This window comes from Panthera onca, chromosome A1 (genome assembly GCF_046562875.1).
Source record: "Panthera onca isolate mPanOnc1 chromosome A1, mPanOnc1 haplotype 2, whole genome shotgun sequence".
In the NCBI taxonomy this organism is placed as follows: domain Eukaryota; kingdom Metazoa; phylum Chordata; class Mammalia; order Carnivora; family Felidae; genus Panthera; species Panthera onca.
This window is the reverse complement of record NC_138339.1, coordinates 45,957,388-45,973,194: the sequence shown is the minus strand read 5'-3', so window position 1 is coordinate 45,973,194 and position 15,807 is coordinate 45,957,388. Positions and strand designations below refer to the sequence as shown.

At 43.2% G+C, this 15,807-nt stretch overlaps 1 protein-coding gene across 2 annotated transcripts in view; it reads right to left on the bottom strand.

Moving 5' to 3' along the window:
* Positions 1-523: 523 nt before the first annotated feature.
* Positions 524-15,807, bottom strand: part of GRIA1 (glutamate ionotropic receptor AMPA type subunit 1) — a 305,318-nt gene continuing 290,034 nt past the window's right edge. For both annotated transcript variants that reach the window (XM_060634778.3, XM_060634777.3), the window contains exons 15-16: positions 11,010-11,144; positions 524-3,372 (exon numbers count right to left, since the gene is read on the bottom strand). In XM_060634778.3, coding sequence (XP_060490761.1) covers positions 3,172-3,372; positions 11,010-11,144 — 336 coding nt within the window. In that variant the 3' untranslated portion in view covers positions 524-3,171. The remainder of the gene's footprint in view (positions 3,373-11,009; positions 11,145-15,807) is intronic.

The following is a 15,807-nucleotide window of genomic DNA, read 5'->3' as shown; positions in this document are numbered from 1 at the left end:
TAAATGTCAGATCCTTTAGAGAAAGCCCATCTTGCTGGAGTGAAAGAAAAACTTGCAGGAAAGAATGAGAGGATCATGTGGTGTGGGACCAGGATGATCTATGTTTAAGCATGGTCTAAACTGGTTTTGGTTGTGACTCCGCACATCACGGATACACCTAGACTCCAGTCTGGGGGTGTCTGGAAGATATACCCTGTGAGCCATCCAGTTCTCTGGAGGTACTGTAACCACTGTATGTCAAGCCCTGCTCCCTATGCAGTTGGAACTGTGGCCCTTGAAAACCAATATTACTCGGGTTTTTTGCTTTGTTTTGTTTTGTTTTTGTTTTTTGTTTTGGTTATCCTGTTTGAATGAATAACTCACGGTGAACTAGTTTAGCTGAAATGACTCATTTGAGAGCTGTTTGTGAATCAGGAATGGTGGTTACCATTAAAAATGTTCAGCAATAAGGAAACAACATAACCTTTAGAGCTTTGGCTTCAGAAATGGCACAAAAATGGAATGGACAAATATGAAAAGTAGATAATGGATCCACAGTGATTTAATTCTTGGTGATACTTTCATTTTATGCAAATACCAAAAGAAAAGAAAAAAACAAACCCTGGCTACTTGAAAGAAAAACAGGAACCAAAAAAATATTTAGTGTTTGATCAAGCAAAAATCCTTTCACACATCTGTCAAGAGAATTAAAACAAATATAGATGTTAAATAAAAGGCCCAGGTACCAAAGAGCAAAATTTAATGAAAGCCAGAACTGTTAAGTATGGATTCCTGTTGAGAAAAATGTCAATCTCTTTCAGAGTTTTCCCAGTACTCTATTTTTAAGAAAAGTGTAGTAAAAATACATAATACAAGTTAACTTTTTTCTTGCTTTTGTTTTCCCCCGTCACCCCTCTATTGATAAAAAGCATCTTCTGTGGAGTCTTGGACCCCCACACAGCATATACTCTCATTGTTAGCTTAGATGGTCTCTCCCTATCAGATCATGTTAGTGGTGAGCTCAGTGGCTGGAGAGGCATCTTACCAAAGGAAAAGGTCTTTGAAGCATGTTGATAGAGAGATATTTCTAACTCCTCTGAAATGCACTCCCTAATGACAGGTCATATCATATTCTGCAGTGGTAGGCTAAGGGCTGACAAAAATCTGGTGGGAGGACAGGGTTTGGGGAGGACATCAGCTGGCAGTAGTGAGAAGTAAAAAAATCCATCTTGAGGGTCCTGCTTCACGTACCATGCCCACATTGACACATGAAAAGACTGAACGACACTTGAGTTGAAAGGGCATAGAGTTTGATTTGGGGATGGTTCTTTGCTACGGCTGATACTAGGAGAATGGGGGAGACATAGAGATGGTGGGTGTCCACTGAGAGAATCCACAGATGAAGCCAATCATGCTGCACCTACTTGTTGGTAGGCTCCCAAACCTTTAGTCTGTCAGCTGCTAATGATAACCCCTAGCAGAGAAGACTGGAGAGAAGTAGGGGGTAAGGAAACAAGCCAGAACATGGTTATCAATAAAAGCTAAAGACACATGGCACGCACTGAATCATGCACCTAGGAGAGTGGCTGCTGGACAGCTGGAAGCCAATTGCACCAAGAATGAGAGTTGGGATCTCCAAGAAAGCTATGTACCAGGAACCCCCTTTCCAACTAAAGTTGCAGTCAGCCTGAGCCTCTCTCTATGTACCCTGTCACTTCTCTAAACTTGCTTTAGTTCAGCTTTATAGTCACAATCATGGGCATATTGAGTCTGGTCATTGGAATAATACATCCTCATTCTGTCTCAGCCAGGGGGAAGGTCAGCCTTCTTGGGTTAGAAGTTGGGGTCAGTGATCTTAAGGTCCCCAATGTCATTATCAACTTAATTCATCTCCTTGTTTTCCTTAAAGTAATTCAGCCTTGGGTATTTTACTTTCTAAAGTGGCCACATGCTAAAACAACATTTTTATATGGACATAAAAATCCAAGTTCTCCAGGTCAGCAAAACTCTAAGCTGACTTGGTCTCTTAATCCTAGGACAGCGCACACCATGGAAGGTTCTGTTGCTTGTGGGCTTCAACGATGCTTCCTCTTCCAAAATTCTTCCATCCTTTTTTTTTTTTTTTTTTTTGCATTCAGTTTGCATAGCATTTTCCCCCATATCAGAGGCTCCAAAGAGAGTCTACTCCACAGTGGGGTTCCTGCTCAGATGTCAAGCAAATGAAAAGTGACAATCATGGGCAATATCTCCCGGGCTGTCAGTTATTCCCAAGGCTGTACTTGGTTCAGGAGGCCAATTCAGCCACCAGAGTGCCTTTGGGCTTGAGCATAGCAGAAAGACATACTGCTCAGTGCTGAGGTTGACTCTGTGAAGAAACCACCTAAGGTCTATGGGATGGCTGTTACGCATTAAAGGAAGCTCTCTCTGAGACTCCAGCAAGAACTTTGTGAGTCCTCCTCTGACTGCACACCTGCCTTTGTCCTCTCCACCACCCTTGGTCTGAATTGCTTTTTGCACATGTTCTCAGCTACATCAGTGTCTAGGAGGTGCCCTTCCTGGGGAAGGCAGTCCACTTCTCCAACAACATCCATTCTTATCCATGTCTTGGGGTCGACAAATGGAGGGTAACTTAGAGAGCTCCCATAGCGAATTAGTTTGAAGGTTGCCTCTTTCCTTTTGCTTGCTTGTAAAGTGGAGCGAATCTTTAATCTCCAATCTGAAAACTGAAGAGACATGGGTAGGGAGTTGGGAATAAGAAGCCAGGAGGAGGAAGGGGCCTAACAGAACCTTCAAACCATGGATATTAGTAAGAAAGAAAATCTTGCACACACTAAGACACATTAACAAATGAATTAAAAGAAAACAGTACAGTTTCCTCATTAATGTTCCTATGACTCCATTTTCAGAGACACAGGCTCTGTTCAACAGGGTTATTCTCCCCTTATTGCGGTGCAGTGTTATTTATCATCCTCACTTAGCAAACGGAAAAGGGTGAAAGAACATCAAAAAAGGAAAAGGGACGGCAAAATGATTTTTCAATTCTTCAGGAAAATCTGGTGAATCATCTGATCCTTGTGGTCATGGTGGTTGGTGGCGGTTGCGTTTCAATTTTACTGTTTTTGGCACTGAAGGGCTTGGTATGGAATTGGGGGAGCTTGAGCTTGCTCCCCAAGGGGTCTCCATCTGCTCCAGTTACAATCCTGTGGCTCCCAAGGGCATCCCTGAACTGTGGCTCATGCAGGGAATCGACTGCATGGACTTGGGGAAGTCATGGCTGACCACCCGGCCGTTTTCTCCACTGCCGCCACCGCTGGTTCCTGCCCCACTGTTTCGCGGGAGTGTCGATGTCCGTATGGCTTCATTGATGGATTGCTGTGGGATCAAACAGAAACCCTTTTCAGGAGGACCGGGGGTTCTTCCCCAGGCCCTTGGCAGTGACTGGTAAGGAGAATGAGTCAAAGCTGGACTTAAAATCTCACTCCACTTTTCCTCCCCACCCAACCCCTTTCCTTATCTGGAATGCTAACCTTGGCTTCCCATGAACTCACAAAACAGCTGTGTGGCTCTGGACAAGTCTGATCTCATCTCTGGACCTCCTGTTCTCTCTGTGTAATGAGGTGTGTTAGACTAGGTGGTCACTAAGATCCTTTCTAAAAGTTCTTATATTCTGTGATTTCTGAAGATGGAAGTATTCCATGGTAGTATTAATGATAATAAATGTAGCAACATGATCAAGTGGAAAAGCTCTAGAAAGGGGTTTGGAAAACTTGGGATTTTAGTTCTGGTTCTGACATCAACTAGTTGTATGACCTTGTGCATATCTCCTTACCTCTCTAGACCTTTAAAATCTCCATGTTTGTAAAATGTGATGATCTATGCACCTGCAGACTTTTGTTAGCAAGAATGGTGCTACTGCGTGAAAAATGATTTGAAATGTTAAAAAAAAAAAGAAGTATGTTACTGCTGAGTTAAAATTTAAAACCACCTCTGATTTGATTTAGGAAAAATTCTTTCCTGCCTCTAGTAATATGTGTTATGGGAATATAGGACTTGTTTGAATAATAGTAAAAATGTAATTGGAAAGAAGCATGTGCTAAAGAAAATGAGAATGCATTCCAAAGATCATTATCTGAAGGTCAGCTGCTTCCCAACAGCACATATAACCTGACTTCTAGACTGACACATCAGTTCATTGCTATTAAGCTTGTGATTTCCAAAATATTAGACTTCTAGATATGAAAAGGACTCCAGTGATCCCTTAAGGGTCAGATGAGTGAGGTAGAATGTTCAAGACCACAACCTGGAATTAGAACCATATCTTATTAGATAAGAAGAAGGGTTCTGTTCTGAGTTCCTTTGGAGAAAGAAGCTTCATGACATGAAATCCAAACCTGTCTCTCTTCTTGTCACTTTTAATTTCCTATTAAGAGATACTCATAGAATTTTTGAGGTGGGGGTTGATTTCTTGGGAATCATATATAGGAGAATTGTCTATGAGTTGAGAGGTGTCTGAGACCAATTGTACCAATCCTTCAATTCTGTTCTCACCTCCTTCTTGAAGCCATCCGAGACTGTACCATCAAGTGTTTGCCCCCTTCAGCCTAGTACTCCTACATTACACATGCTTTTGTAATGGTTCTGCTTCAGGTATGTGTGTTTTCTCTTCTTTAAGAGAGCTGTCTGGAGGAGGGCAGGGTTCATTTTTCCCCCAGTCTATAGCTGTCTCCCATAGTGCCCAGCATGTAGTTAGATGCTGAATAGATATCCTTAAATTTGTCTAAAAAAAAACAAAAACAAAATCCAACCACCTAGAACCCTTCTCAACAAGTTTATGAATTTTCTTCTCTGCATATTTCCATGATCCTAGTGATCAGAGAAGTCAGTCACTCTCTGGTGGCCAGATAGACATAAACAGCAGTTTGACCTAATTTTTATTCTTTGTACTATACTATGCTGGAAGTATTATTACTAGCAATTCTGACAGTGTTTTTTTTTAAGAGTTCTTTCTTTTTAAAATCCCTGATTCAGACAGATTTGCCCCAAAGGATGCTCTACCCACACTGGTTCTGCCTCCTCCTCAAGCCTCCGGACTTGATTTATTTATATTCTGCCTTGATTGTCCTCCACTCAAGAGGAAATGTGCCCTGGATTGCATTATTCTAAGTGAAGGCCAAATAAAAACTACTGTGATGCTCTATGGGGGAAATGTGAGAAGAAAACCCAAGGAATTAATGGTTACTTATTCTCATTTATGCTTATTTGTGTGTATGGGAATGAGGAAACATTCTATGGATTAACTTGGGATGTTTATCTTTTATGATTTTTCTCTACCACATCCCTTTAATTAAAAAATAAAGTTTAAAGTTCACACAGATAATCCTGGGCTTTGTTTCTAAAAAAGTCTCACATATTCCCATAATATTCTATTGAAGTTGGTGATACTTGATGAATTTATCTTAAAGGAGAAGATTGGTGGCATAGTAAATATTGGTGCCTACCAAAGTCTGAGATAACTTAGCTAGGCATGTAGCTAAAACCCTCCATGTTCACACCATTCAGAAATGGTTTTCTTGGAAGTTAAGGGCTTCTCCAAGGTCAATAACTCCATAATCCTATTGACAGTGAGTGCTACCTGCTTACCGGCTTCTTTTCTAAGACACTTATGGGATCTCAGGAGAACAGATGAATGGAGTCAAAACTTTGGAGTGGAAAGCAATACTACAAATGACTAGATCATTAGTTCTCAAATTTGACTGCACAATGGAGTTATCTGGGGAGTTTTCGGGGGAAAAGCACTGATGCCTCAGATATACCCTCAAAGATGTTGACTTACTAGGTGTGATGCATGGCCTGGACATCTGGGCTTTTAAAAACTCCTCAGGTGATTCTAATATGCAAGAAAGGTTGAAATACACACATCTAGTTTATATCCTTCACTTTATAGAGAAAGTGAGGACTTCGGACCAACTGACTTAAGGTTGTAGTTATCTGTCACCTAGTGTCAAAGTGGATGACCTTCTAATTGTACCCTCTGTAGCTAGGCTATCATAAGCTGATGTCCTTCTTCCCCTTGCCTCTAGGAAATGAAGTTCTCCCTCGTCCATCCTTGACATACCAGCCATTCTTAAAGTTCATCCTTACAGTTGTTTTTGAAGCTGATACCCAGGGAGAAAAGTGTGAGTTAAAAGTCCAACCTCCAGCACCCCCAGGTTAATTCTTGAGAGACTCACTTCTCTAACAGTGTTTACATCCAAACCCCCAGCCACTTGCTTTTCTAAGAAAAGTCTTCCCAGACTCTGCACATCCTAGAACATCCTAATAAAAGCTCAAACCTCAGTGATGACCTCCTACTAGCATGTGTGCTAAGCGCCAGAGTGCCTGCTGTGGAGGACACACCCCTGTGTTACCAAGTCTCTCAGCTGCTTGATAATTCTAGGCAAACATGTAAAGCTTCAGCTGCTGTGTCTTAAATACAGTTCATGTCAGTATTGCCACATACAATTTTTTTCCACAGGGAGAAATATGGGCAATAATACAGACCCTGGTTGTCTTTAATGTCAGTGAAGGACTCAGTTTTGGTCTGTTTCTCCAGGCAGAGGAAAGGGGATCTGAGACTTCAATCTGGAGCATGTCTTAGGTTATGTATCTTTGCAACTATATGACCACTTAAATCTTACTCAAATGGTGTGGTTGTCTGAAGTCCCTTTCTGAGTCCCCACCTCTCATGTGTTCTCTTCTTCCTGAAGTCTTCTTATGCTCCGGTGAGCGTGGACTTCTTCCTATTTCTGGGCATAAGTTCTAATCTTTGGGTGTCTCACACATGTACATCCTTTGCAGGCAATGCCTTTCCCCTGGTTAATTCCTTCCATACTTCAAGTCTGCTAGATACCAGTTTCTCAGGGGAACCTCTCTGATCTGTCCCAGCCCTCATTCCCTCAACAGGACTTGACAGTCCAACATTTTTCTTCAAACACTCACTGAACATGTAAGTATCTATTTACTTTCTGTCTTCCCATCATACTTGTAGCTTCTTGAGAACAGAAGCTATGTCTATTTTGTTCCTGAGTGTGTCCCCAGTGCCGAGCAATGCCTCATACAGTGGTGCTCAGTATGTCTTTGTGGAAGGAATGCCTCCAGGATGATTTCCCACTGTCCTGTGACACCTATCGTGTGTCTTGTTCCTATGACATATCAAAAAGGAAAGGGGTTCGACAACACACAAGCAATAGATTACTAATCATGGATGGCCTCAACAACTACCTCAGGAAAACCTAAGGATAGGGCTGCATCTTATTTGTCTATGTACTGTGGCTGCCACTTGAGGACACACATGGTAGGTACTCAGAATGATCTTTTCCTCCATTGGAAGTCTAATTCCTGTTTTTCTAGCTCCTAGCTTGTGTGACCTTACTAGGACAAACTACTTAAGCTTCTTTGAATCCCTATTTCTTCATCTGAAGAATTGTAAGCACAACACATTACAGGGTTAATGAAATGTATATAAAGTACTTTGAACATGGAAGTTACTAAAAAGATGTCATCTTCCCTTCTTTTCTTGTTCTTCCCTTTTCTACCCCCTTCCTTTTCTTCTTATCTCTTCTTTGCACAGTGGGGAAAGGCTCTTTGACCATGGTTGAGAAATTGGGGGTTGGCCCTCAACTATGTTTAGGGGCTCAAGATCTTAAAAGTTGGCCAAACACAGTGATCAAGGAAAGGAACAGGAAGGAAGTTTCTCACCAACGGCCTGTGACACTGTTAACGTGTCTGTAAAGAGCTAACTGCCTCTGGGGAAGGCTAATTACAGAATAATAAAGAAAACTATCAAGTTGTGAACTCATCTGAGAGGCAGGTTGATAGTGTTCTACTTTTCTCCTTTGGATAAGAGAGAAGTTGGTGGGGCTTCAGAACTGAAGGGCTGGGTTGATTAAGAAAGACAGTAAAAGTATCTTCTCTGCAGTTGGAAGATTAAAACATCTATTAGGAACCTTGATGAGTTGGGCAGAAGTTGTGCCGAACAATGGAATTAATTATAAAATATTGTGGTGAAAGATCCTGATGAATGAGTCTAAGAGATCCTGATGTTGGCTTCTGAGAAATTTGACATCTTTGTAAAGGAAAGGGTGCGAATGTCCCCCAACAAGTTATGGCATGACTCAGTGGCCTCTTCTAAGGATTCTTGTCTTAACCTGAATGTTGTGATTTCAGTGGTGAAAGCCAACTGTCTAGTTTTAAGAGGATCCCAGTCTTTAACCACCCTGGTACCGTTACCTGGCACTGACCATGATTATTGGGACATGGTAATCCCATGGGAAGGGTCAGAGGTCCAAGCAGTTCCTGCTTGATGGATGCCTGCTCTCATGTGATTTTATGAACACAAAAAGATGGGGCCAGAACCACTTTGGATGATGATGTTTGTGCTTCCAGCCTGGGTGGTTTTGATGGTCGTATTTGTTTACCCAAATAGCAGCTCTCCCCCATGCATCACTTCATCCTTCAAGAGTTTTTCTCTTCTGGGGACAATTCTACGTAATTTTACTGATAATTATCCTATGTGTGTGGAATGTCCAAAGAGAAATTAGACATACTTCTTAACTTAAAGAACTCACAATCTATATAGCTCAAAAAACCTAGGACACGTAAGTAGGGGCAGTAAAAGGAAAGTCTTAAAAAGACTGTAGCTGATCACTAATGGGAAAAATAATTATTATAAATAGTAGTTATCAGTGTGAGTATTGTTATTTATTGAGAGCTTATTATGACCCAGGAATTTTGACAATCCCTTTATGTCCATTTATCACACAATGCTCACAATAATTTTATGAGATATGTCCTACCACTAGCCCCATTCTATAGAAAATGAGGATCAGAGAGCTACTGGAGCTTGTCCCAGATGACACAGTTGGCAAATAGAGCAGGCAGAATTTATGCTCAGACAGTCTCTAGAGCCTGTGCTTTAGGCCACCACACTGCACCATGCTCTCGGGGACCAGTGAGAAGGAGATCCTGCGATATGTAGCAGGCCAATCTTGAACCCTTGGTTTGGTCATAGCTCACGTGGAAGGTTTTGGGGTGTTATAAAGGTTGTAGTTCACCTAGCTTTTTTTCTGTTCTCCTCTGCCTCCAGAGTGGGCTTTCCTCACTTTGGAGAATTTTTGGGCTTATGTTCGGGTGGAATAGGCAAATAAATCTTTGTTTAGGTTCTAGGGGACCTTATTGTGCTTGTCAAGCTCTTTGGAGGTCTACCCTGGGTTTAAGGTCTGAGGCCCATGCTTTTGCTCTGCTTTGTCCTTTCTGAGAAGACCTGGTGTGGGTGAGCTGGTTAAGGGTAGGAATGAGGTGTTCCTAGGTCCGCTGGCTAAATACCATCATACTACCATCCCTTAATTGTTCCTTGTTATTGTATCTTGGTTACATTGCCTTTTAAATTGGCCCTATGGGCAGAAGATGGGGAGAGAGATTAGCCTGCATTAAGGCACATGGGTGGGAAGCACAAGGTGGGTGGCTAGAGTATGGAGTATGTAAGAGCAGATTGCTTGGGAGGGGAAAGTAGGCTGGAACCATGATGTGGAAATGCTGAATGCCAGGACAGAAGGTCTGAATGCCAGGACAGAAGGCCCTCCTCCTCCAACTCCCACTCTCTGTGTACAGAACTGAATACAGAGTTTCCAAACAGGGGAAGCAAATGTCCAGCAATGTCTTCTCCAAGAGCGACCCTGGAGATATGTGTAGGGCTGTTGCCCCAAGGCTGGGAGTGGCTAGGCAAGAGGCTATGGTCGTGATTCAACAGTGGGTATATACTGAGGTTATATAGGCTTCTCAGGGCACGTTCTAGGAGAGCAAATCCTACCAATGAATCTTCTTAGTCTGGTCAAACCAACGTAACAGCCTAGGGTACATTGCTCAGTGACTGCATTTCCCTCCACTTTTGTTGGTCTGAATCCCACTTGTCCTTCCTCTTAATTTTTGCCTCTTCCTGGAAGCCTTCTCTAATTTATGCCTCCTCTGTATTCCTATAGGCCTTCCTATCTGTAAGTTGCTTCACTGAGTAATTTTGCTGTGCAATTTTTTGTTGTTGAAGGTCACAGATTGTATCTCTAACCTCTGTCTCATTATGATATCTTGCTCATGGTGTTGCCTACATAATTAACACTTGCATAAATATTTTCTTATTGAAGCTAAATCATGAAATGTGAGGGGTCTTGAAGGCTATTTAATCCAAACTCCCTTTGAGTATTTGAACCTATATCCTCCCCCAGAGTTACTCGGCCTCTACTTGTATACCTCCAGTGATGGGAGGCTTGCTACTTATTGGGATAGTCCATTTCCTTTCCCAGTAGCTCTGAAAGAACATTAGATCTCACTGTGTTAACCTCTGTTCTCCATAGCTTTTAGTTATTAGTTCGTATTGTACACTTTGGGACCCCACAGAACTCGTCTATTTTTTTTCCCACCTGCAAAGTCTTCACGTTTTTATAGACAGCTCTCATATCCTCCACAATTCTTTTTTCCGGCTATTTGCCTTCAGCAAATAGGGTCATCTAGCTAACCTGCTGCTCTTCTGTGCATGATTCTCTTTGCCAAAGGCCATCTCACAGTAGAATAACTAAGAAAAGACCTAACTCACCAAGCATGGCAAGATTATCTATCTTACAGAGGGTAGACACCCTCTCCTGTATTTTGAGAGCTACACTTCTGTTAATGAAAACTCAGAGAGAATCTACTTTTGCAGCAACCACTCTTGCCTCACATTGTGTTGACTGTCCACTTAAACTCCTAACTTTTAATCTCACCACCCCATCTCTGGCTGGTACAGTTGTTTCCCAGGCCTTATGTTGACTCTGACACATCCCATCTCCCTTCCTTTCTCATAGCTGTCTCCTTTCCCATCACCTTTCCCATCTGAGCTTTCTGGGCCCCTGCCCAGAGCTAACTTCAACTTGTTTCACTCTCCACCCTTTCTAGCACACTCCCAGGAAACCCAGCTGTATCACAAAACAGGGTAGGAAAAAGGCCTGGGAAGACGATGCCACCTTCATCCGCTTGGATTCGCTACGGGATTTGTAGCAGAACTCGATTAAGGCAACCAGCATGGCTAGTCCAAGTCCTCCAATCAGGATGTAGAACACGCCTGCCACATTGCTGAGGCTCAGAGCACTTGTCTTGTCCTAGGAAGGGGAGGAGGGAAGGGGGCAGGGGGAAGAGTAAAGTGAGCCAAAAGACTAGAGACCATCCAAGCAACAGCATTTTTACACACATACACTCAACCCCATCACCCTTTTTAACATTCAAAATAGTCGGAGAGGCTTTTTATTCATTGATAGAGTGCTAAATATTCCTAGGAAAAAGGTCTGTGTGTGTGTGTGTGTGTGTGTGTGTGTGTGTGTGTGTGTGTGACAATATCCCAAAGCATCCCTGATTATATTTAATTTATAATTACGTTTCCCTCCCTCCACAATGCCTGTTCTGGAGCAAGAGGCACCACAAGAAATTCAGGCAGCTTCTACCAAAATCTGCATCCTTGGGCTTACCCTATTCTTTCAGAGAATGTGTGCCTCCCTTTCTAGTTCAGTTCCTGTCCCCCACCTCTCTGTTGTGCAAAACATCGGCCTTGCTTATTGTTTATGTCTCTGAGTGTTTTTCTGAGTTGGCATTTAAAGTGAACTTTTCCCTAGATGTACGTTTAATTTCAACTTAATAAGAGAGTTATTGCACACATAATAAAGACAAATCAATGTGTACTTTTAACTTACTGATCTGAGTCTCAATCTAGGGAAAAAAGAAAACAGTGGGGGGGGGGGGTCTTAGAATAGTAAAAAGGCACTTGGATAGAAAAATGGCTCTATTAAATCCCAGTAATTATGTTTAATTGGTGTCATTTTTCTGTTGGAGGTGCTTGCTAAAAGACATCGTAGGCAGACTCAGGTAGCTGAATTTAGAAATCTCTGGTGCCTACAGTAAAAGATCTTACACTGGTTCTGGATGAACAAAGTCATGGAACAGACTAATTCCCAGGGCTGGGGGATAAGTACCCATGTCCAGTAGTGGGTAGACAGAGCTCACTTTGTGGGGCCTGAGAAAGGCCATCAGTCTGGTGAGACTGTCCCTGCATTCTGTCACCTCCAGTCAGGTTCAAACTGTCGGACTGAGGAAACTGGGGACCAGTTTCCTTTGGGCACCAAAGGAAACTGGTGGTCAGGGTGAGAGTTATAGCTCAGAGAGAGGCGGAAAGTGCTCAGTCAAAATTTTGACACAGGCAAGTGAACGTCTTTAAATCTTCAAAGAATACTCATTCTTAGATGTCATGGTGGCTCTAACATCTTCGTTTATATTGTTTGCTCATGTACAACAAGTTTCTCATTGAATTAAAATGAAATGCACACTTCAGCTGGCACAGGTACACACCATGGTTGGTTAGTTGGTAACAATGGATAGGATATAGCTTTTATGTCTCTGTATGTATTCTTTTTCAGGTGGGGATGGAGGCAAGCCAAACAAAAGGTGAACTGTCTTGCCCTAGGGACTCCTTGGACATCTGCCTATTAAGATCTGGACGTGTGGAAAGGAGTTTGCAATGGACTAAGTCAGTGGGCTCTGCCCTAGTTCCACTTGGTGCATTGTACAGGATTCAGCAGGGCTGAGCTTGGGGACTGCAGCTGGCAAATAGGAGCATGCCTTCCCTCCCCAGAAGCAGCACTAGCTAGCAGAGCTGTAGGATTATCTAAAGCACACCCCTTTGGTGGCTTCCTGTATTGCTAAAGCAGATGGCTCTTGAATATGGGTTACACTTGGCAAGGCATAGTCTGGCTTTGGAAGCAGTGGAAATGATTTTTCCAAGGGGTAGAATTTCTCCTGCTCTGGTATAATGGCCTGATAAGGGATATGCCCAAAATGCTTGGTTCAAGAGTTGGCTAGACAAGTAAATCCCCACTTTGTGTGGTTTTTCAGAACACTCAAAATGTCTCCCTGTTTGTCATTCAGGAGGTCTGTAATCCTGTTTCTGAGACCAGGATTTATGGTCAGTAGAAGTTCCTATAAAACTCGTCTGTGTGGGGGGAAAATTTTTTTTTTAAAAACCAAACCAACTTTTCTGTATAGACGGGGCTAGGGGTAAGGTGGGGAGGCATGTTAATGTGTCATCAGTTCACACCTTAAAAAAGAGTGGTTGACAGTGATGCTCAGAGGGAGTGGATGAGGAACAGGCCTGGGGGAAGGTGGTGCGCAGGAATCTGGGAGGAAAGAAAGAAGTCCTGTTGGCTTCACATGCTAATCAGCCTTTCAATAGCTGAAGTGCATCTTGCCTCCTTGGTCACCAACACTTTGTGTTTTCTTCCTCGTGGTCTTTTCAAGTTCACCTTGGTTGACGATTGTCTTCAAGGATAAGGGAGTAGTGGGCATCCTTTTTTTTTTGTTTTTTTTTTTGGTCACTCTCTTCAAGAAACCCTAAGAAGGCATCTACCTCCTTGGCCATAGAGGGTGGGGTGTCTATTTCTGGTATACCTGGGAAGGAAGCAGGATGAGATCTTCATATGAAAGTAGGGATAAAGGGCATATTGTATGTAATTGCAGAAGAAGAAACATCCAGTGGCTGAGCACTTGACTATGTCTGGAGGTGGAGAGCATCTTTCACTTCTGAAGGAGGTCTCTGGCCTACAGAGACCGCAATGTGTGTTGGAGGACACATCCCATACAAACAGAGAGGGTAGCCACAAGGTATGGGGAGTTCCACCTCTTGCAGGACAGACAGTGCCACTCATCCCCTTCTTATGCCAACACAGGGGGTGAGGGAAAGACTTCTGGAATCAAGGGGGCACCCGGGACCTTTCCCTACCTGTATTAGGAAGCAAACTTAGATGTAGCACGACTGTCTAATCTGGCATAATTTGATAGGGTGTGGAATGAAAGGCTGGTGTTGCTATTTTCTTAGCTCGCATAGTTGGGGAGTTTACATTTAGGCAAGGTTTTATGATCTCCCTTATGTGTACCATTTGCTTTTTGATCACACCAACTTTAGTTCTTTCAAAGGAGGCCCGAGGCCGCGGTCTTCTGTTTAGTTGCCTTTAATGACTCTCTTTGACTCACTCTGGGAATATGATGGGATATCCAGGAGCAGGGTTAAAAATCCACTTTTAATCAGACCAGAGCTCTGATTCCTCCATACAAGAGGATGTGTTTCTTCATGGACTTATGTACGAACAGCTGTGTTCATGTTTCCTGGGAAAGCTACAAGCTTCCCAGATATGACCAGGGAGAGAGAAAAGCTAGAACCTAAGTCTTTTGAGCACCCTTCTGGGGGACTCCATTCTCCTCCCATCCCATAGCAGCTGTACTCCCAAAAGCCAGGCAGCTTGTTGGTGGGAGTGAAAAAGTCACAACTTGTCTTCTGCCAGGAGGGAGGGAAGAGAGTGACAGCACTGAGAAGAATGACAGGTGAAAAGAAAACCCCCAAAAAATCCATCTTTCAGAATTGTTGGGCTTGTTGTCATGGTGATGAGCACCCCCACCCTTCATCCATCCCCCTTAACCTGTTGTCTTGAATTGTCGCCTCCCTCATGTGGAAAGGAGAGGTTTTAATTTTCACATTTTTTCTTGCTCTTCCCACATAATGGGGGACTGTCCCAGACTCCCTCTGTGTTTCTGAGCCAACATCCCGTCCAAGAATATGGGGCTGGCTTAAGTCTTCATGAAGAGGTTTGAGCCAGGCCTGAGCAGGAGGGACTTGAAGCTTTTTTTTAATGGCTTAAGTAGAAAGTTCCAAGGAGAAGCCAAAGCCTTTGGCCATAGGACCATTCCCTCCCATAGAGACTGGTGGTGCCCATCATCCAAGGCCTGCTAAGTCTGGACCAAGCCTTCAGGTTTCTCCAACTGCTTCTTATCTTCCTGTTAAGAGTGTGAACTCCTACAAAGCAAAGCCTCCAGCTCCTGCTCTTCTTTCCATTCCATAGGAATTCCACACATTTTCTGATGTCTGTACATTTGGACTTTTAGGGGCTGCCTTCAATTGTTTCACATGCTGAATGTGTGACCTGACTTGCCTTTTCAGGGTCGAGAGAGAAGTCCAACCCATTTCCTACCTACTAGCCTTCCTGCTGTAATAGGCTTTCACTTGTGCTTTTCCAGAACTTAGATTTTTAGCCCATGAGCCATTTTCCCGAGTGGTTGATTATTTCCTAGGAATAGAGACTCAGTAGTTGGCTAGGCTCACTTACTAGCTAGGACCAAAGTGAGGAAGCTACGGGGAGGTAGATTTGATTCAACTAAGGAAGATCTTTTGATTCAGTAGAGCTGTCCAAATGTGGAATGTTTTGCCATGGATGGTGGTGAGTACGCCAAACATAGATGCAGTCAGGAAAAAACTGATGGGGTCATCTAAGGGATTCGAGCACTAGATAGTTAGGTGAAGTGACCTTTGACACCCCAACCCCAAGAGATTTGGGGCATCTGAGGAGTTCCTAGAGGGCCTGAGATCATTGAGCCTCTTATAAATTCTCCCTAGAGACTAACTTCTTTAGGGGATGCAAAAAAGGAACTCACGTTAATTGGCAACTTCTGCTGTTTCCATTTCCAATCTAGGCCAGTTCCCCAGCCTGCATATTTTCCCCAAGAGCAACACAGGATGAGAATCGGCCCATTGTACTAATAATTGGCAAGGCAAATGCTGTGAAAGTAAGGGTTGTGGGGGCGGCTCTTGTCAGCAGTGTGTGCTCAGGGACTGGCTGCTGTACAATGCACCACAGAACATCCTGACTTGAAACAAAACTGCAGCAGAGAACTCAAGGAGATGGTATGGGTCTTGGAGGGGAATCCAGCTAGCTGAAGCTGAGGCCTCTT